The sequence below is a fragment of the Penicillium waksmanii genome (genome assembly GCF_028829765.1).
Source record: "Penicillium waksmanii strain IBT 27052 chromosome Unknown utg000005l:1.0-5232799.0:1.0-5237142.0, whole genome shotgun sequence".
NCBI lineage: Eukaryota > Fungi > Ascomycota > Eurotiomycetes > Eurotiales > Aspergillaceae > Penicillium > Penicillium waksmanii.
In genome coordinates, this window is record NW_026643252.1 from 5,041,141 (window position 1) to 5,060,576 (window position 19,436).

At 47.3% G+C, this 19,436-nt stretch overlaps 8 protein-coding genes across 8 annotated transcripts; 3 read left to right on the forward strand and 5 right to left on the reverse strand.

The window, feature by feature from the left end:
• Window positions 1–67: 67 nt before the first annotated feature.
• On the forward strand, window positions 68–3,293 carry N7481_006773 (Concanavalin A-like lectin/glucanase subgroup; the record flags this gene model as incomplete). Its single annotated transcript, XM_057265992.1, has 7 exons — window positions 68–469; window positions 523–979; window positions 1,031–1,204; window positions 1,255–1,731; window positions 2,176–2,283; window positions 2,375–2,518; window positions 2,581–3,293. 7 exons carry the CDS (start codon window positions 68–70, stop codon window positions 3,291–3,293), a joined length of 2,475 nt encoding a protein of 824 aa, XP_057123712.1.
• A 1,218-nt stretch (window positions 3,294–4,511) lies between these two features.
• On the forward strand, window positions 4,512–5,901 carry N7481_006774 (SDR family oxidoreductase; the record flags this gene model as incomplete). Its single annotated transcript, XM_057265993.1, has 2 exons — window positions 4,512–5,518; window positions 5,577–5,901. The coding sequence occupies 2 exons, from the start codon at window positions 4,512–4,514 to the stop codon at window positions 5,899–5,901; spliced, it is 1,332 nt and encodes a 443-aa protein (XP_057123713.1).
• Window positions 5,902–6,016: 115 nt separating this feature from the next.
• N7481_006775 (transcription factor domain-containing protein) lies at window positions 6,017–7,958 on the reverse strand (the record flags this gene model as incomplete). The annotated part of the gene is made up of 3 exons (XM_057265994.1): window positions 6,017–7,113; window positions 7,166–7,713; window positions 7,780–7,958. The coding sequence occupies 3 exons, from the start codon at window positions 7,956–7,958 to the stop codon at window positions 6,017–6,019; spliced, it is 1,824 nt and encodes a 607-aa protein (XP_057123714.1).
• A 430-nt stretch (window positions 7,959–8,388) lies between these two features.
• N7481_006776 (uncharacterized protein) lies at window positions 8,389–9,375 on the forward strand (the record flags this gene model as incomplete). Its single annotated transcript, XM_057265995.1, has 1 exon — window positions 8,389–9,375. One exon carries the CDS (start codon window positions 8,389–8,391, stop codon window positions 9,373–9,375), a length of 987 nt encoding a protein of 328 aa, XP_057123715.1.
• Window positions 9,376–9,637: 262 nt separating this feature from the next.
• Window positions 9,638–11,160, reverse strand: N7481_006777 (Ras-GEF domain-containing protein; the record flags this gene model as incomplete). The annotated part of the gene is made up of 3 exons (XM_057265996.1): window positions 9,638–9,975; window positions 10,043–10,259; window positions 10,318–11,160. The coding sequence occupies 3 exons, from the start codon at window positions 11,158–11,160 to the stop codon at window positions 9,638–9,640; spliced, it is 1,398 nt and encodes a 465-aa protein (XP_057123716.1).
• Window positions 11,161–11,823: 663 nt separating this feature from the next.
• Window positions 11,824–13,866, reverse strand: N7481_006778 (Major facilitator superfamily domain general substrate transporter; the record flags this gene model as incomplete). The annotated part of the gene is made up of 4 exons (XM_057265997.1): window positions 11,824–12,755; window positions 12,837–13,179; window positions 13,236–13,506; window positions 13,583–13,866. The coding sequence occupies 4 exons, from the start codon at window positions 13,864–13,866 to the stop codon at window positions 11,824–11,826; spliced, it is 1,830 nt and encodes a 609-aa protein (XP_057123717.1).
• Window positions 13,867–14,949: 1,083 nt separating this feature from the next.
• Window positions 14,950–15,824, reverse strand: N7481_006779 (uncharacterized protein; the record flags this gene model as incomplete). Its single annotated transcript, XM_057265998.1, has 2 exons — window positions 14,950–15,617; window positions 15,683–15,824. 2 exons carry the CDS (start codon window positions 15,822–15,824, stop codon window positions 14,950–14,952), a joined length of 810 nt encoding a protein of 269 aa, XP_057123718.1.
• A 385-nt stretch (window positions 15,825–16,209) lies between these two features.
• N7481_006780 (uncharacterized protein) lies at window positions 16,210–18,039 on the reverse strand (the record flags this gene model as incomplete). Its single annotated transcript, XM_057265999.1, has 1 exon — window positions 16,210–18,039. The coding sequence occupies one exon, from the start codon at window positions 18,037–18,039 to the stop codon at window positions 16,210–16,212; it is 1,830 nt and encodes a 609-aa protein (XP_057123719.1).
• Between the last annotated feature and the right edge of the window lie 1,397 nt (window positions 18,040–19,436).

The following is a 19,436-nucleotide window of genomic DNA, read 5'->3' on the forward strand; positions in this document are numbered from 1 at the left end:
CGGCCCAGTGCCTCCGCATTTAAATCCATTGAGACCCTTTCAACCAGGATGGCTCAGAAATCTCAAAATGAGCTTCACCAACCCCATAATTCCAGGGTTCAACCCCGATCCTTCCATTGTCCGGGTTGATCGCGACTTTTTCTTGGTGACCTCAACTTTTGAATACTTTCCCGGGGCCCCCATTTATCATAGCCAGGATCTGATAAAATGGCAGCTTATTGGTCACGCGTTAACAAGACCGAGCCAACTTCAAATTCACACTCCAGAACCTGGAGGTGGCGTGTGGGCTACTACAATTCGATATTCCAACGGCGTATTTTACGTCGTTACGGCTAGCTTCCACCGGTATCGCCCCCAGGACGATGACCGGGTCTGGCCGCAGGGATTTTATGTCAAAACAAGTAACATATGGGATGATACTACTTGGTCGGATCCTGTTTACTTTGATCAAGTTGGATTTGATCAAGACGTGAGTGTTCCCGAGCTCAAAGACGGAATTGACATCGCTAAAACGTAATGTAGCTTTTTTGGGATGACGATGGTACCGCGTACCTTTCATCTACCTATCGCAAGCTACAGCCCACGCCTGGAGCTAGACTCAAGGATTTCGCTATTCATATCTGCACCGTTGATCTTGAAACCGGGCACTCGACATCCGAGCCCAGATTGATTCGCGAGTCTTCTTCTGGAGTTGCAGAAGGCTCCCATATTTTCAAGCGAGGTCAATACTGGTATCTTTTCACGGCTGAGGGTGGCACTGAGAGCGGACATTGTGAATGGGTCAGTCGCAGTGAAGATGGCCCACTGGGTCCTTGGGTTTTGGGGCCCAGTAATCCTCTCTGGCGCAATGGGTTGGAAGACGATGTGCAAAACACAGGACATGCAGATCTAGTCGAAGATGCAAAGGGCAACTGGTGGGCAGTACTGCTTGGTGTTCGACCTGTGCGAAAGGAGGGTGAATGGGAAGATTCTGTCCTTGGTATGTCGACTCCCTCAACATTTGCGATCATTTGTTTACCAAACGTCATAGGTCGAGAATCATTCCTCGTTCCGGTGTCATGGGAAAATGACTGGCCGGTCATAAATGGAGGAAATAAGATCACGCTTCAATCAACCGGCCCGGGCCTCTATCACCACCACATACCCGTAGAATGGAGAGATGACTTCTCCGGCCCGAGTATGCAATTGGGATGGTACAGGAAGAGTGAGTAAAATTATCATTCAGCATGGCGTTTTCTGACCACCTATACTTAGACACTCCGTTCACATCCGACTTCTCGTTGAGTGAGCGACCTAATCATCTTCGGCTTTATGGCGGGCCATATAATCTCTCTGTTCCGGCTTGTCCAACGTTATTTCTGCGCAAGCAGACCCATCTCGTCTGCACCTGGGAAACAAAATTATCATTCAGCCCAAGATCAGAGGACACAGAGGCAGGTACTGTTCTTTGGTGGAATTATTTCACATACACCAGTCTGGGAATTCGCAAGCAAGGCGAAAAGCGAATCATCCGGTTTCAGTCATCAGAGGGAAACATAGTGGAAGAGGAGATAGACTTGATCTCGGAAGTGATATTAACTATTGAGTGTGGTAGCGAATATCGTTTTGGATATCGTCAGCTGGAGCTTGCCGAGTCAAGGTGGATTGGGACTATCTCTAACAAAGCAGCGACGAAAGCACCTCCAATTGGTGCTTGTTTCACCGGGATGATGTTTGGGCTATATGCCTTCGGTGAGCGCCAGAGAGTCTTGACCCCTGCGGATTTTGAATATGCGCAAATTTCGTAGCTGCGGTCTTCAAGTTCAAGTTCTAGCAGTGTTTCAGTATTCGGTGACAGTGGGCAGTGCATAAATAGCAGTCAGTAACTTGAAAGATCCCTGGGGTGTACTCCAGGGCTAGTATTTTGGAATGGCTACTTGATATAGATCCTCCATAAATAGTATACTACTAGTTGTACTTGCAAGGTTTCTATGACAGGTCTCCATGGATATATATACCTACTACCATCATGGCAGTAGTACTACATTCTGGGTCTCGGCAAAACCTCGGAATTTCAAGTTGAAGGATTTTTGAGATCTTCACGGTCGGGAAAGACCTGAGTATGCGTAGTAGTTCGATTACTACGACCCAAACCCCTCAGGTATACCGAACTAAAAGTAGATATGAATAACGCAGACAAACCTCGGCAGTACCTACTAGTTATTACTCGGGATCCTCCCGAGATTAACCCCGAGAACCCTGGATACCAGCAGACCCGCCTCGACACAGCCCTGATTGGCAGCGGTGTGTCTCTCTGGCGTCACCAGGCCCGCAGAAATCCAGTCGGTCGCTTCAACCTTTGCTTCTTCATGTCACTTGCTGGACGCCTTAGTAGTGCTGATCGCGACAATGTCTTATTCCCCGCAATTAACTAGACCAAGCCCAATCGACGATGACAAGGCTGAAGACGACTGGTCAGGACTAACCGACCCGGCAGAACGCCGCAGACGACAAAATCGAATTAATCAGCGTGCCCGCCGTGCGTGTCAATCCGATCCAGAGCGCGAGTTTCAACAAGCTAACAATGTGCCTGTGCTATAGGGAGACGACAACGATCCGAGACGAATAAAGACATCCACCCGAAAAGCGTAGTCGCCTCCGTCCCTCCATCCTCTGCGACCGCACTTGTCCGCTCAAAAGAGAGCAGCGCCCTGAAAAATGGCGATCGCTGCCACAATAACGGGTTTCTACGCGCCCTGATGAATAGATTCACCAGTACGGCCTACGAAAGCTATATGACAGGCTCACCAACCTCGGATCACCTTTTGACCCTCACCAAAGTCAACGTTTTTCGTGCATTTGGAAATAATCTTCGCATGGCCGGAGGCTGCTTGGACAATATGGAGGATGACTCGATTTCCCACTTCAATACGGAGGCGCCGAGATATGACAAACTAGTGGAAGACACCATGCCGCTTAGCCTGCGACCGACGCGAGTCCAAAAAGCCATACCACATCACCCTTGGTTGGACTTCTTCCCTCTGCCTAAAATGCGCGACAACATGATCCAAGCGGGTGATGAATGGGACGATGAGCAACTTTGTGTTGATATAATGGGATTTTGGAATATAGGTTCCGCAGAGAACTCTGGTCTGATCGTCTGGGGCGAACCATGGGATATCAATAATTGGGAGGTGACTGAAGCATTTCTCAAAAAATGGGCTTGGATTGTCCGAGGGTGTCCGGAGTTGATGATATCCACAAATAAATGGCGGGCGAAACGGGGAGAGAAGCTCATATTCCGATATATCTAAGAATATTAGAATAGATGAGTGAGTGAATGAATGAATGAATGAACGAACTAACAAGCATCGGATGGAACTCGAACGTACTATTTTTCTAGTAGTAGCTGCAAGGGCCCGCTAATCTCAATCTTTGTTAGCTCAGGCAGATGGAACAGGAAAAGATGTGTGCGTTTTTGGTGAACGTAGAACTTCTTGGTCGAAAACTGTAGGCTGTCCGTCGTTTGACGCCTGCTCTGGGCCAGGGAGCCCTTCCTTGGAAACTAACTAAACAATAAGAACAACCGAGCAGGAGCGAGCCAAATGCAAGGGCCCTGCATTTGGTGATCCTCTCGCTTATCCGGAGGAAGGTGATGTTTTGGCGATCCCGGGAGAATGGGGGTTTAGAAGTGGAAGCAGGTTCTCGCTGCCATGCTTGGTATCAACGAAGCCCAGGTGCAGAGTCCATTAAGATGGGCGCACTCTATTATCCAACCGCGGCTGAATATTTGTCAGCCTTGAAGGAGGATGGGACATCGAATTAATTGAACTGCGATTTTCTGGGGATTAGGGGCGATGGACATTAATGTTGTTTAAATATGCCATTACTGTATAGATGCAAAACAAGCCAAGTTCGTCTTCATGTAATTTTTACCAAGCTGGAAATCATTGTTGTCTCGGAGTAACTAACAATCTCCCCAATCTTTCTTTCATTTTTTAAGTTTTTGAGTGAAAAGTGCCTTTAAGCACACCATTTAGTCAAGTGTTGGCAAGGGGATCGGGGTTATGCTCGAGACTATGAACGAGGAAAGAGATACGACAAATTGATGATCGGATGAGAAGAGACGAGAGCAACCCTATCTAGAAGAGACAGAAGGACGGCACGGGGGCCGGATGCGTAAGGAACCCAGCCTCAACAGTTTCGAAACATGTTTGCTTGATGTTTTTCACATTTGTTGGAGCCCTTGGAATATGGTATGTTGTCTTTGAGTGCCGAATGCTACATAGCGGCTGAGCTTCGCTACCGAGCAGGTTTCGGTTCTTGCACGATGCGCTGCTCGGTCCCGAGCAAGAGGGGCGACGTAATGAACCCCTCCAATTTCATTTCATGCGCTGGGCTTGACCAGATTCCTAATATAAATAGGCCTTCATATTCTCTTGTATCTTTGATGATTATAAATTCATACATACCTTCTTTCCACCAGCCTATCACCTGGGCATATTGGATCCTTCACTGTGAAATTTGTCAACATGGGTTCAGAACTTTATCCTGTTCAACAGAAGGGCATTTTCCATAATCTACCAACATTTGACCCATCTATTACAGGATTGACTGCGATCGTGACAGGGGCCAACGGCATATCTGGGTTTCACACCCTTCGTGTATTACTTGAAAGCCCCGAACGATGGTCGAAGGTCTATGCATTGTCTCGTCGACCTCCACCGCAAGAAATGCTCAATCTACTGTCCAAATCCGAGCGATCGAGGTTACAGCATGTCGCTGTGGACTTCCTTGAAGACCCATCCAAAATCGCACGAGTCTTGAGTTCGTTCGGCGTCACGGCAGACTACGTCTTTTTCTATTCCTATCTACAGCCGAAGCCTGATCCAGGCGCGGCTGTTTGGTCAAATACCGAAGAGCTAGTCAAAATCAATAGCGCTCTTCTCAAAAACTTTCTTGAAGCTTTGAAAATCCGAAAGCTCACACCAAAGCGGATCCTTCTCCAAACTGGTGCGAAACACTATGGTGTGCAGATCGGCCGAATTCGTACCCCTGCGATTGAATCTGATCCGAACCTGTCGCACCTGGAGCCAAATTTCTATTATCCCCAGGAAGAGACATTGTTTTCGTACTGCAAAGAGCAGAATACTTCATGGAATGTCATCCGACCGGCCTGGGTTCTTGGAGCGGTTACCAATGCCCAAATGAACGCGTTGTTGCCGGTCGCAATCTACTCCGCCGTTCAAGCCCAGAAAGGCGAACCTATAGCATTCCCGAGCGACTTTGAGACATGGCAATACGAAGCACATCATTCGACAGCTCTTTTAACTGGATATCTTTCTGAATGGGCTGTACTGGAAGACAAGACCAAAAACGAAGCTTTCAATTCTCAAGACACCGGCTCTGTCACCTTTGATAGACTTTATGAAGAGCTGACTCGCTGGTTTGGCGTGAAAGGGGGCATTATCCGACCAGAGGAGGATCTTGCTAAATTTGAAGAGTCAATCGGAAAGGCTGGAGCAGATACCCCCATAGGGTGAGTTCCCCGATTTCCTAATTCCCTTATTCATTTCTGTTAACACGGCGGACATTAGGTATGGCCCACCCCTCATTCATCGAACCACCTTCAAACTTGTGGATTGGGCTTCTAGGCCCGAAAATAAACAAGCGTGGTTGGATTTACAGAGAGAATCTAGTGGTGCTCTCACCTTTAACCCCTTCGATGACATCGATGAGAATTTTGCGTTTGGCGACCAAGCCTTTAGAAAGGTTCCAACCTTGTCGATGAACAAGGCCAGGTTACTGGGATGGACTGGGTTTGTGGATACTATTGAGTCATTGCACCAGATTTATTCCGAAATGGGTGATTTGGGTATGCTACCGCGATTGGAAGTTGAGAAATCCAAACCGCTCATTTAGAGTGACAATTGGCGTTGCAGCGAAGCTTTGTTTGAAGGAGGCGGGAGAAGGTATAATCGATTCAAATACCATACTCAATATTCTTTTTGAAAACCTTTCAAGGCATTTTTCTATTTCACGGTCCATCATTTGACCAGCCGCACGTCTCAAGTCCAATATCAATATCCGGCATGCAGTAATTCGTCATGATGTCGACCCAGTTGAGATTGGGCTCCTCGGGAATATGCAATGTAGAATGGGCCAGATGCTGCAATTGGAAGTCTTTGATTATCGCCTCAGCATGGATAAGCAGATTTTCGCAAAGCCTACATATTGTTTCGCCCTGTGTAAAATATGGGAAAAGCTTCTTGGCTGGGGCAAGCAGTCTTTTCAGTTGCCCATGTGCCGAAATGGACTTCATTATGGAGCCTTCCCCAATGCCTGCTCTGACTTCTCGAGAGAACTGGATGGCAGCTCCCATCAAGGCTGCCGTGCTGCTTTGATGACACTGTCGAATTGTGTCCTGCATGACCATAGCCTCGAAAGTGGTGAGGATATTTGATGCCTCCTCAGAACAAAGCTTGAATGCGTGTAATTGTTGACTTGTCCGATGAAAGCTCAATGCAACCAAACTGTAGGTTATCCGGAGCTGACAAGACCAGAAGTCGTGACAGAGAGGTATTTTCAGTGCTATTGAGGCCAAGCTTTGCTCAATTTTCGTAACTCCCAGTTCGGTGTTCTGGGCTCTCGGTGCACGAGCATGGACAACTTCCAAGGCAGCTATGGAAGTTTCAGACAAAAGACAACAGAAATCACGATTAACGAGTTGATCCTGTGAGTCATCCATATTGCTGAAATCATCATCCTCAAGGGGCCCAATGTCAAAGTCTTCTGGGCGAATCATACATGGCCTTCCATGTTCAAGTGCTAGGAGGACCTCACTATGCAAAAGCATCCACCAAATCTTTTTATATTTTCTGTGATACCCCTTGCGCTGAGACGGTACATAACGGAGTGATGCTCTTCTATGCAGAGACATGCCGAAGGCGGTACGAACAGCGTCGCCAATCCAACTGTAGGCATTGCTAGCGACGTTATCCGAGTTTTCGACATGTGAAGAGAGAAGAATTGCAGCTTGAATGAGATCAACCCGGTCATTTTCGTGTTTAAGCTCAAAAAGAGTTTTAGCTCTTCGAAAAAGAACGGCAGTTATGCTTCCACGTGAAGTAGCGACTTGAGGGTGGTCACATATGCGAGCTGCTGCGAGGAGAATAGCCTGGAATACCAGTAACGGCGGGGGGGTTTTCCGGGTCCGCATTTCGTCGACGAAAGTCGGCCTCGTCGATTATTGGGCATCCAGGATGGATATCATTGAAGTAGGTATCAATCAAAGCATCGCGAACTGACGGTATAGGGAGGCTGCTCAAGTCATTCAGAGCTTCAGAAGACAAGTAGTGATGGCCTGATAATTCGGGGTGTGGTTTCCACGGAAGCTCATCACGAATCGCCGGGAAGGGGTATGAGATGTAGTTATTGTCAGGGGGCTCATAATCTCGAACAAGATGATACAAGTTGGAAATGTCAGTGCCGATGTACACATTTCGAACGGTTCCGTTTTCTTCAAATCCTTCCCACCGGGAGGATAAAACACCAGTCTCAAAGAACTTTGATAAATTTTCGGTGCGGAAGTGAGCAAAGGGCCCAGAAATAGCGTCCTGGCTTGTAGTGGGAGGTTGATTGTTTTTGTGACCCGCTTCATTGATGTGGGATCTCTTTGCTTCATAGACTTGACGTTTCCTTGATCGTCTCTGTTGGTTCTGGGTTGGATGGGGCCTCAAAGGAGGAGAATTAGTCTTTAGATATAGAAAAAACCGACATGTCGTCAAGATGAATGTTTACCTGCATTCGACTGCATATCGCTCGCATGAGCTGCATCCACGTCCTTCAGAAGCGTCACATTTGACTTTACGTTTTCGACAATTCAAACAAGACGTATTGAGGCTTCGTCGAAAAATCCCCGGAGGTTCATTGTGTTGCTTAGGTAGGCCGACTTCCTCTCCAGTGTCTGCAAACCCCATAACGCTGGGGTTTAAGTAAAAACCGTGGACCTAGTAGACAGAGGCGAAGCCAACTTGAAAGCAAGCTAACCTTGAAGCTCTATATATGAGCAATGACCAGCCAGCATTATTAATCATTCGATCCCCGCAACAATCAGGTCACGTGGGTAACAGGGTTCATCAGTTATTGTTATTCTTAGTGTTGAGCTTTGTTGATCTATGGAAAACAACCAATTGAATTGAATATCGATAGTTCACAGTTCGTTTACGTGCCCGATGTCGGCTCTTCGCGTGAGATCGTGTCAGACTTTAAATCAACTACAAAGCAAAGACTTCCGCATTTCTCCGATTCTAACCGCGATGATAACTTGCTAGCAAATCGCAAGTCACTGATAACAATCACTTAACATAGACTCCCCTCACTCAACATTGTCCCATCAAAACAACCATAATGACGCCCCTCGCGACGGGTGTTCGTACCTTGTCAACATCTACGCATCCTCGCACCCTCCTCCTAACATTCGACGCGTTCGGTACCCTTTTCTATCCAAACCCGCCTGTTCCAGAACAATACGCGACCGTCGCCCATGAATTTGGCCTCCCTCCAAATACCGTCACCCCGCAAAAAATAAAAGAAGCCTTCAAGGATGTCTACCCGGCCCACGCAAAACGCTGGCCAAATTATGGCCGGGCCGATGTACTCCGCGGTAAATATGGCGGGCCAAAACAATGGTGGGGGGAAGTCATACGAGAGAGCTTCACGCGTGCTCTGGTGTCAGATAGTAGCCAGTCACTAGAGTTTCCCTCGGGTATGGTGGACGCGTTGCTTGATAGATTCGCCAGTGACAAAGGTTACGCGCTCTACGAAGATGTTATCCCATTTTTCACGCGTATGCGTGAGCTGAGGAGCTCTCCGACCCATCAATTTGACCGTATTGTGCTGGGTGTAGTGTCTAATTCGGATGATCGCGTTCCTGCTGTGCTTAAGGCGCTGGGGCTGCGGGTAGGAGATTTACGCGCAGACCAAGATCTCTCGAGTATGGAGCTTCCGGGATTTGAGCATCGAGATGGACCTGGATCCGGCAAGTCGCATTCTTCTGGCCAGCTGGACGTCGACCTTGACCTTGTTATTACCAGCTACGAAGCTGGCGAGGGGAAGCCAAACCGACTAATCTTCGATGTCGCGAAACGGCAAGCTCATTTACTACCGAGTAATCATATGCCGAGCCAACCACCGGCTGTGAAGATAGATAAGGAAGATAACTGGGTTTGTATACATGTGGGCGACGAATATGAGAAAGATTATCAGGCGGCAATAGGTGCTGGGTGGGAGAGTTTTCTGATTCTTCGAAGCGATAGCAACGTTCCCCCCGCGAAAACCATCAACTCCTTAATGGATTTGATTGATGAGCTCGAGCTCCACCTAAAACTTCAATAAGATTATAATCTGGCAACAAAGATATCACATAGCCTCGGCGTTTATCAAATCATTCCATTTGCCATAAAATTAGGGCATGTATCTGATTTTGTAATCACTTTGGAAATAGAATAAATGAATGAAATGCTAGATTGGGTATTTTGCAGAGAATCTCATGATCATAGTCATAGAAGTGTACAGTAGATTTTGGCGAACTGGCTATATCAAACCGAAATCGTAACACAAAAGGATGGGGTATCAAAAAGTTCGTAAAGGAAATCAATCACTGGTCCATGACCATGCAGGCAACGACCATGGAAGTTGTATTACCTCCAGTCGCGGTATAGCGATCCCGAAGTCTGCTCTCATCTCCCCGACTCCTTGGCTCTAACTCGCAGCTTCTTGGCCACAGCTCGTGCAATTCAACAGCTGACTGCAGTTCAGTTGCAAGGTATTCTTGCAACTCGGGGACAGGTTGCAAACAGTATGGTGCTTCTTTGAAACGCTGAACGTCCTGGATAGTCGACGCTAGCATTGTGTATTTGTGGAAATTAATCAGTCCTTCCGAGGTCAAGCCTGGGTTTCCGTCTTCGATGAAGGTCAGGTCTTTGAGGAAAAGGCCTAGTCAATACAAGTTATATTAGCAACTTTAAAGGCGATAAATAAGTTGTGACATAGCGGCACGAACCGAGGAATGGTATGCAGGGTGGTACTGCAGCTCTGATGGTCTCACGGTATGCGTTGTAATTCTGCGTGCTAGATATCATGGCCTGCATCGGTGACAATGTGTTGCAGCTTCGTTCGGTGACCATTGCCCATGTTCGGCTTAGCCGGTATATTGGGGCACTTTCCAGACCAGATAGAATACTGATGACGGTCGAATAGTTTTGGAGATCACGGCAAGCCTGTATGAATTGAGCTTAGCATATTCACTTTTCAGCAATATTTTACGCGCAGACCCACGCTTGCCACATTTATGAAGTGCCCGATGACTTGGGTTCTCTTTTTGAGTTCCGACTCCGCAATTATGAGGGCAACCACCCAGTTAGACACTTGGTTTGAATATCGGATCGAGGCCCTGATATGCGGAGCTGACCCTGGACCTCCGCAAGTGTCTCTCTTTTGCCATGACTTGTTCAACAATTCGCTTCGCTGTATTTTAGCGAACATGGATGATTCCATAATAGTCAACTGCCGCGCTATCTCCTTAGGATCGATTTTAAGGAATTGCAGTTTATTCAATTTCTTTGGAAGAATTGGCTTTGGTGCACTTGATAAAAAAGGCTGGATTGTCTTTATGTTGACCACGCCCTCGAGTCGACATTGGATGATTGAAAGGAGCTGACGGGCCGCAACTGCTTCGGAAGCATCATTGATTCGATACACAAACGCCTTAATTTCAAGTAAATCCTGATTGACGGTAGCATCACAGCGACTTGAATCCCCCCAGAAACTCTCAAGCCATTGCTTGAAAATGTTTATCACTCGTAGTCGCACTAAAGGCTTTATCTGATTTGACCATTCGGCAGCTTGAGTCGGATTTAAATCTGGTGGCGTACCATCAAATTGGTCAATGAGAAGCCGAATAAGCTCATTTGTTGATATGAAATATTTGTAGGTCGTGAGGAATGTGCGGTTGAATGAGGCGTCCAGCTTGTCATGGCGGGTGAGATGGTCCACTAAAGCCGCTAGAGTTCCGGCCTTAACAACTTCGACACCTCCGCTGTCATCGCAGACGATCGGTTTCGAAAATTCGGAATGATAGGAGATCGAGCATTTTCTCAATTTTTTGTTCAGTGAGTCCATGGTGTAAATAGTGCCCTGCAATATTTCAACCGTTGGGTATCGGCTGTCCAACTTGTTTGGCTTCATTCGTTCGGCCGGTCTGTGCTTTTCATCATACGACACGGACCACCGGGGTTGTCTGAGCTATAATGGCCCAGAAAAAAGCTTGCTACGAAAGGAAAACGGAATAAAAGGGAAAAGGAAAAAGGTCTGGACCGAATGCCTGCAGTGGGCTTTTAAACATGCAGTAATGTGTCAAAGATAGGAAGAAACCCAAGGAACCTTTCTTTCGGTAGTGGGGTCTTCCGCGTAAGACCAGCTTCCAACTGTTAGTCCGTGCACACAGCCAGCCTGGAAGAAAAGTACCTGCCTTATGGTGCTACATGCTAGGCGCTTGGAGCGGTATCCGATCTCGGCTTTTTGACCCACTCCCATGTGGCTTTGAATGGTTCACGAGACTAAATTCAAATCTAGACGCCAGGGCCAACTCTGATGGGAAGGAGCTAAAGCCTCCACTTTTCTCGTTAGTTGCAACCCAAAAGAGCTCTACCCTAATAATGCGTCACTCGTGCACGGTTCAGTTAAACGGTTTGGGAGGAGATCTATGGTAAAGAAGGTGGGACTGGACCCGAATGAAAGTATCGTCAAATTCGTGAATTCAATTGCTCTATATAGTTTCGCCCACTATAATACCGTTCCCCTAACCTGAACCTTTCTCTTCAAATCAATATCCTTGATGAGAATCGTCCAAGGGATTGCTAAAATCATGATGCCACATCCGACAGCAAGGAGTCTGAGCTCAGAGTAGGCGTATGCCTTTTGAATCGCAAGCCTGGTTGGAGTTCCGACTGCATAACTGGTCTGTGTCACGAGATCTTCATAAATGTTGTTCAGGTTTGGCATTGCCGACTCGGGAAGATATCGCAGAAGGGCTTTCATGAATGTGTTTTGCCATATAACGGTGCTGATGGTGAGCCCGGTGGAATCACCAATTGTACCCACGACGTTTAACAAGGCCAGAGCAGTTGCAACATGCTGATGGCCAACTGCGGCTAGGATGGCCAGTTGTTCCACCAGAATGAAGATGGAGCCACCGATAGCAAGCAATATTTGGCACATCACCTGATAGCCAACACTCATGTTCGGGTGACGGAAGTGAATGAGCAGACCTTGCGCAAGTATGTAGAGAGGAATTGCGATATAAAGACACCACTTGAAACGACCAGTTGCACGGATAGCCCAACCAAGGAACAATAGGAGAACACCGGAAATCACATCGAAGATATTGTTAACCATGTTGGCAGTAGATATCGTCAGGTCATTATTGACCTGTAGCCAAGATGTGAGGTAGTAGCTCCAACAGTAATTCGATAATTGGTAGGTGGCATCCAAGAGGACCGCACCAACAATTGTACGATCGGTGAGCAATCGCCACTCGAGAAGCGGTACAGGCGCGAGCCACGTCTCCCAAATCGCAAAGAAGAAGAGCATCGAGAAGCCGATGACAAGCATAGCAATGATGTAGCCCGAAGCCCAGCCCTCAGGTGCGTAGTCTGCGATATCGAAGGGGAGTTCGAACAAAATAAGACCAGCAGTGAACACTACGATGCCAAAGACTGAAACTCAAAGTTAGTAAATAATATTTCCGCTGCGGGGAATAGTAGTTGCGTCTGGGGAATCGAGTCCACGGTACTCACAGTCAAACTGGACGGTCCAATGCCAGAGACTCTCAAGAAAAGTTCGACCGCTGGGTCTCTTAACTCGATATCCTTCCTTTTGAGCCTTATGCAGATTGTATTTCAGCATTGTATATAGAGGCGCAGCGAAAAGGGGGGTAATTATTGCCCAAGCACCAAATCCCCAGCGCCAGGAAATGTTGTAGTAGAAAATGTCCGCGACCTTTGGCCCCGCGAACGCGGTAATAATATACGGGGAAGAGGTAAAAGCGTATGCAAAGGCCCGATTTCTCAAACTCGACGCATCTGCCGTAATAACGTCGATAGCATACTCAGAGCCGTAGAAACCAACATAATAGAACGCCTATAGTCGCAGGTGTAAGCTATGGTTGCTGCTCCATCATGTCATCCCAGACTTACATTGGCGGCGCAGTAGATCTCAAAAGAGTCGCATACTGCCATGAGAACCAGTCCGATGGTTAAGCAGACGATCGTCAGGAGAAATCCCTCTGCGCGACCCCATACATCCATCATTTTTGCCATAGGGAGGTAGGTTGAAGCTGCAAATGCATCGCCTATAGCAGTAGGTACGGCTGTGAGTGAATGGGCCTTGAATGAACTTGTCACGTAAGGATTCAAGCTGACAGAAATTGTGGCTTGGAAGGCGTTAACAAAGTAAAGGAACCAAATACTATTGAGTTCATGGTATTAGTGTCCATAGTTCAGAAACAGGAACTACAAGACGAGAAGTAGTTGGCAAAACTCACTTGACAAAAATCAGGATCAAGGTAGTCTTCGACCAAGTCATAGTCACGGCCTCGACATCTTGAACACCATGTTGGACGGTCTCATCCGGCTGGTCATTCCATGATCCCGAGCCGCTGTCGCTTCTGGACGGATGGACGCTATCATCCAAGGAACCCTTTTCTTGTCTTCGATTTTCTCTGACTATGCGTTGCTCAATAGTCTCATCGTCGATACAATCTCCGTCACCGGATGCCAGATGTTGGAAGACCGTGCGAGCCCTTCGAACCAAGGGACGGACACCCATGACGGCTGAGTATGGAAAAAAGCCAACACGATGGAGCAATTTCGTGGCGAGGTGCGCTAGATAATAAGGCCAAGAGGGAAAATGTGATCATTTACCCATCAAGGACACAAGACCCGAGCACCGAAGTCGGATCGGAGACACTAGCACGCGCGGACTGCGGCAGGGGCTTTTTCGACACCTACGTGGTGATTTGATAGGGTCCATCACTAGCGAGTAGGCCAAGCTCCACCAGGGGCAACAGCCCACAGATGCCCGGCTCAGCTCACCAGCATCAAGAGGCGTGATTGCTCGATTCCAAGCCCCTCGTGCATGATGGGTTTGACCTAAAGACGCACTGAGGACCACTTTTATCGGGTGACTGGTGGCATGATTGGATATGACGGGCCGTGCCAAGACAAAGTTATCAATCAGATAATCTTCTCAATCAATCTCCGACCGAAATTTTCGGCAAACGCGGGAACCTCGCCGTTTCATCCTCGTCTGCGTAGGAGGGTGCGTTCGACGCAACGTAGATGGTCATTTCCACGATCACGGTGGGAAATGAATCTGGGGGCTAAACTTGAACCCGCAGGAAATCTGGATTCAGATTTACCTATCACATGAAACGACTCCTGTCTCCGTTGAACAAAAAATGAAGATGAAGAAATTGAGCGCAATCATACATCTAGTATGTTTGCAATATGCGAAGGTTACGTGCAATTTAGAAACATCATCACAATGAAAGATCAGATTTTCCTCCCGAGGATAAAACGGCAAAATTTCGAGTGGCAGAGACTCGTATCTCATCGCCGAGAATATTCCGAAACTGTCGCTTTGGCAGGATGGGAAGCATATCGTTTCTAGGTGGAATTTTAACTCAGTTTGAATGCTTCATCCGAGTCGCTTCTGCTCTGCGCAACGAGCCATTTTAGTGATTCAGTCATTTAGAGAGAAAACTTGAATGGCCCGAGGGTAGATATGAGGGGAAAGCACGTCGCCAGGATAATATTGAGATATCTTCATTCCTTATTGCCGAATTTACTAAGCTGAGCATATCGAATTTCAGCCTTTTCATCGGCTTGACTGATTGTATTCGGATTCGCTTCAATTAGATCCCAGTAGGTCGCGTGGTATGTCATGGCATGAGATTGTCGTAGCAGTCAGGTCATCTCTAACAATTGACCATGGCGAGATCTGAAATATATCCTTGTCTTGTACTTGGGTCGAGTAGCCATCCGTAACAACGACCTTATCCGGTAGATTCAAGCCAAATTCACCCCATCCTAATTCTCCCGTTGTATTATTTTCACAATACAGAGCAAAGCAGAAAAGCTTATCAATATAAACCCGAAAGCAACCGTCATAATATTGACCTGTATCGCTCTCTTCGTCGTCCGGGTCAAAGGTACTGTTAATCATATTAACATAACCAACCTTTCCGGCCTCTTCTGGTTCAGCACTGATCAAAACTGACTGGACTGTGCGGTCGTCCAGTGCTATATAAAAGTCAAAACAAACAACACCGTGACTAGCATAAGTCGGCATATTATTATGGTGGCACCATCTGTGGTATCGTTTACGAACAGCGGCGACAGATGCCTCTGCTAATTTCGAGTCATCGATTACCACATTCCGATATCCCTCACGAATCAGTCGATCAAGATTTGGCTCGTTCGGGAAATTAGACGGGCCCTTGTTAATTTCCCAGTACATGTAACGTTTAAGCTTGCTGATCGCGGCGGCCCATTCTTCATCAGACGTATAAGCATAGGCTGTACGACAGATAACATAGCCCCAAGGCCAGCCATTTAAATGGTCCACTTGAGTCCTGAAGAACCTCGGTATCCATCCCCCAAACCAGCCTTCTCTCCATCCTGGCTTTTGATGAAATCGCAGATTTCGCTCTCGGGATGTTTCTTCTGCTGGAAATTACGCTGAGCGCCAAGGTATGACCCATGACTCATCATGGAACAAACCATTCCGAGCAGGGGATTGAACAGGCGGATTCTGGCTGTTCATAACTTGAATATTTTGCCCTTCGAAGTCAAGTTTTGGGAAGATTCTTCGCCATGATTATGTGGCGCCGGCTTAAGCGAGACGGAAGACGGAGGCAAATTCGTAGCGAAGACAGACTCTCGCATTTGGCATCCAATTTAAGCTATCGTATTAGCCCTGGTAATCGCATATTTATGGCTAGTTTCGTAGTCTTCCATTTCTCTGATGTTGATAAACTAAACGTACAATCAACCCAGGGGTTCCATGAAAGCTTTCCGTTTGAGCGATATAGAATATCATCCCTTTAGCCAGCGATGAATAATTGAAATCTTCTAAGAGTCCATGGTTATAGGCCGCTAAAACATGAAATCAGGTAACATGCTCCTTCTCCTCCTCTTTCGGAATCCGCACCCAAAACAACGTAATACAACCAGCGACAACCTCACATGCGAGAGCAAACCACCAAATCGCTCTCAATCCTTCTAAGCCAATATCGCCAGATGGCCCCCGGTCAACTCCCGTCCCAACCGCATCGGCGACAGCGGTCATTACGGCAGAACTCAGATTCTGCATCGTGACGAGAAGACTACCGGCGCTTCCTTGGTATGAGCGTGGCACGTTGCTTGTGATATAGATCGAAGCGGCCGCGAATGAAAGATCCGGACCAAAAGTCACTAACGCGATTCCCGGGAACGATAGTGCCCAGTAGGTCGTTCCTGATGTTTGCGGTAGGAAAAATACCGGTCCCAGGGCAAATGCGAACATCGCCGTGAGATAGATGAAGTGGCCAGGAATGATGTGAAGAGTCTTACTGACTAGCCACGTGGCTAGAACTCCTACTATCGCATTTGGAAGGAGATATAATGCAACCGTGAGAGGCTCGTGGTTCTGGATGCGTAGCCAGAACTGGACCGCGTAGAATTGCCAGGCTCCAGAGAAGGCGCCATAGCCGAGAAAGTATGCCACCATGAGAGGAGTAAAGCCCTTTGTTTTCCATAGGCTATTAGGAATCAGTGGTCGTGAAACCCAACGTTCCACGAAAAAGAATGCGATCAACAACAGAATCCCGACCACCACGAGGGCATATGTGTATGGGCTCCATTGTACAACGGATCCTTGTGTCAGGCCGAATAGAAGGCAGATGCAGCCGGTCACTGCAAACCCGGCGCCTATAAAGTCAAAGTCTCGAATTGTCGGTGCATCCGTGCCGGTGATATCAGCCACAGGACGAAGTGGAGGGATTGTCGTGTAAGCCGCGACAAGGCAGATTCCAGAAAGGATGGCGTTTGAGCCAAAAATCCAATATAGGTAAGACTTCAACGCTCCGCCCTGAATACCACCGAGCCAAAACCCAAAGGGTGCAGTGGCTGACATAGCAGAGAATACCTGGTTCTTGCGACGGCCTGGCTTATAAACTCGACCGAGTATACTCATTGAGCCGGAAACTAAAACCCCAATGGCTAGCCCCTGCATCGCTCTGACGATATAGAATAGAATCGCCTTTTCGGTGGCGAAAACGCCAACGATATTCCAGACAAGAAGCCACGCGAATGCGCAGACCATGATCATTCTCGGTGGAGCCAAGTCGCTCAGTGAGCCTGATATAACGACGGAAAGAGAGAGTGGCGTAGTATAAGCTCCCAATAGCCAGGGAAGTTCACTATTGCTGATACCCAGAGAGCGCTTGAATTCTTCTTGATTCACCGTAATATCACCAAGTAGAAAGGAGAATAGCATTAGGCCAGCGGAGCACACAAAGACGAAAATGACTTCGGCTGTGAAGCTACCAATCTCAGGAGGAATCCCTTGGTATTTGGCCTCACTTGGGGAGCCAGCCTCCTCAGCGAGATCGGGCATTCTTCTCGGCGACGTGTGTCGGAAAGAGCGGCGAGTACTGCGCTCGCTTCGCCGCGACGGCACGGCCTCCAATTCTAGTTGGCCGTCGTGATGATGACTTAAACTGCTGGCTAAGTTCTCAAGTGCTTCTCCCATGTGCGAACCCCGGCGAGTCCGGGTTGTGGGAACTTTGTGCAGGTCGGTAACATCTTTTGAATCAGGAAGGTCATCCAGTTCGTCGGAATTTCTTCTGGTGCTATCTGCCGTCGTTGACAGCGACATTGTAGAGGTGGCTGTCGATCCCATTTCATAAACGGTGTGGGTGGTACCTTTCGCACCATCGCCCACTGGTGTCGGTGTCATTATGAAAGCACTTCTGGCGGTAACACTGAGCTGAGGGGAAAACTTCAGATCAAAGGACAGAAATCGCGGGGGCAAACACATACATATGATGCTCGAAATGCCTCCGGCTAAATGGTAGAAAAAGTGGATCCGGACGTCACAACGAAGAGTTTTCCACCTTTACGGATATCATTCTCCGAGAGGTGCATGTCAATGTGCTGTCGATGAGTGGAGAGCTTATCTATCATTTCAATTTGGTTCCGATTGTTTTTCTTGCCTATGAATCTGGTGGCGATTAAATCCGTGCTATATTCATTAATAGGCGTGGTCACGGCTAGGGGGGGGCAGTAGAGCTGGATGGGCGGATCTTTTAGGGGGCCTCATAACGTTTAGATCTGCCGATTCAAATAAATAAGAAATTACACTACCGCGATTTTGAGCTACGGATCTTATCATGTCTCTAGTCTCTACAAATATCGACCGTCCGTTTCGATGCACCTCGTGGTGAGCTGATTTGTGGGTAAACGCGGACTTTACTTTTTGCTGTAAAGCGTATCCCACATTACATCTTGAGTGAAAAATAGTCGGCCGGGATGAAAAAAGGAACGATTTGATTTTCCTATGAACCTACACATAAGAAAGATGTCAACACTGGGTAGTGGTTGTGAGATTTCTTTTTTTTATAAAAAGAGGCCCGAACCGCCCAATCCCCTTGATGCCCTCAGCGAATCATATCCATCTGGAAGTTTCACATACTGTAGACGATCGATTCAACGAGATGATTTTAGTGACGTCACCACAACTATCTGAGGGATATTTTGCTATTTCCAATCAAGTCACCATATACATCGCAATATAGACCGTTAGGGTTACCAGAACAAATAAATGGCTAGCTTTACGTATGAAGGTACGAGGGAGGAGGCAATAGTGGGAATGATGGTGTGTGTGAGGTAAGATCGAGACTAATCTAGTAGAATCGATAATTAACACTGAAAAATGTACAAAAAAGGCAGTAGTTTGACGTGAAGAGATACTCGAAATGATTGAATAAACTGGTGATTTAGATTGCCTAGTACAGTAGTACTCAGGTAACAAGAGCAGGATGTCTTACTTGTATCTGCTCATATTCCTGGCTCATGCCCAATCCAGAGTATTTCTTGCCTATCACCACCTTGACGCACGGCCCTCGTAATGAAAATGCTTCATAAGATTCACCTTAACTCGAAATTTTACCGGTCGGGAATTTGTCCTGGCCTTAGACACTTTCATCTGTGCCATAAATTCCATAGTGCCTACTACCTACTAATAGTGTTTTAATGGTCACGAGCTCACCAGACCAATGAGGTTAAATGATGTCATGTGGTTGAACCATATAATACGATTTCGTCACCATCAACTCTACTTCCCCAGCAAAGAAA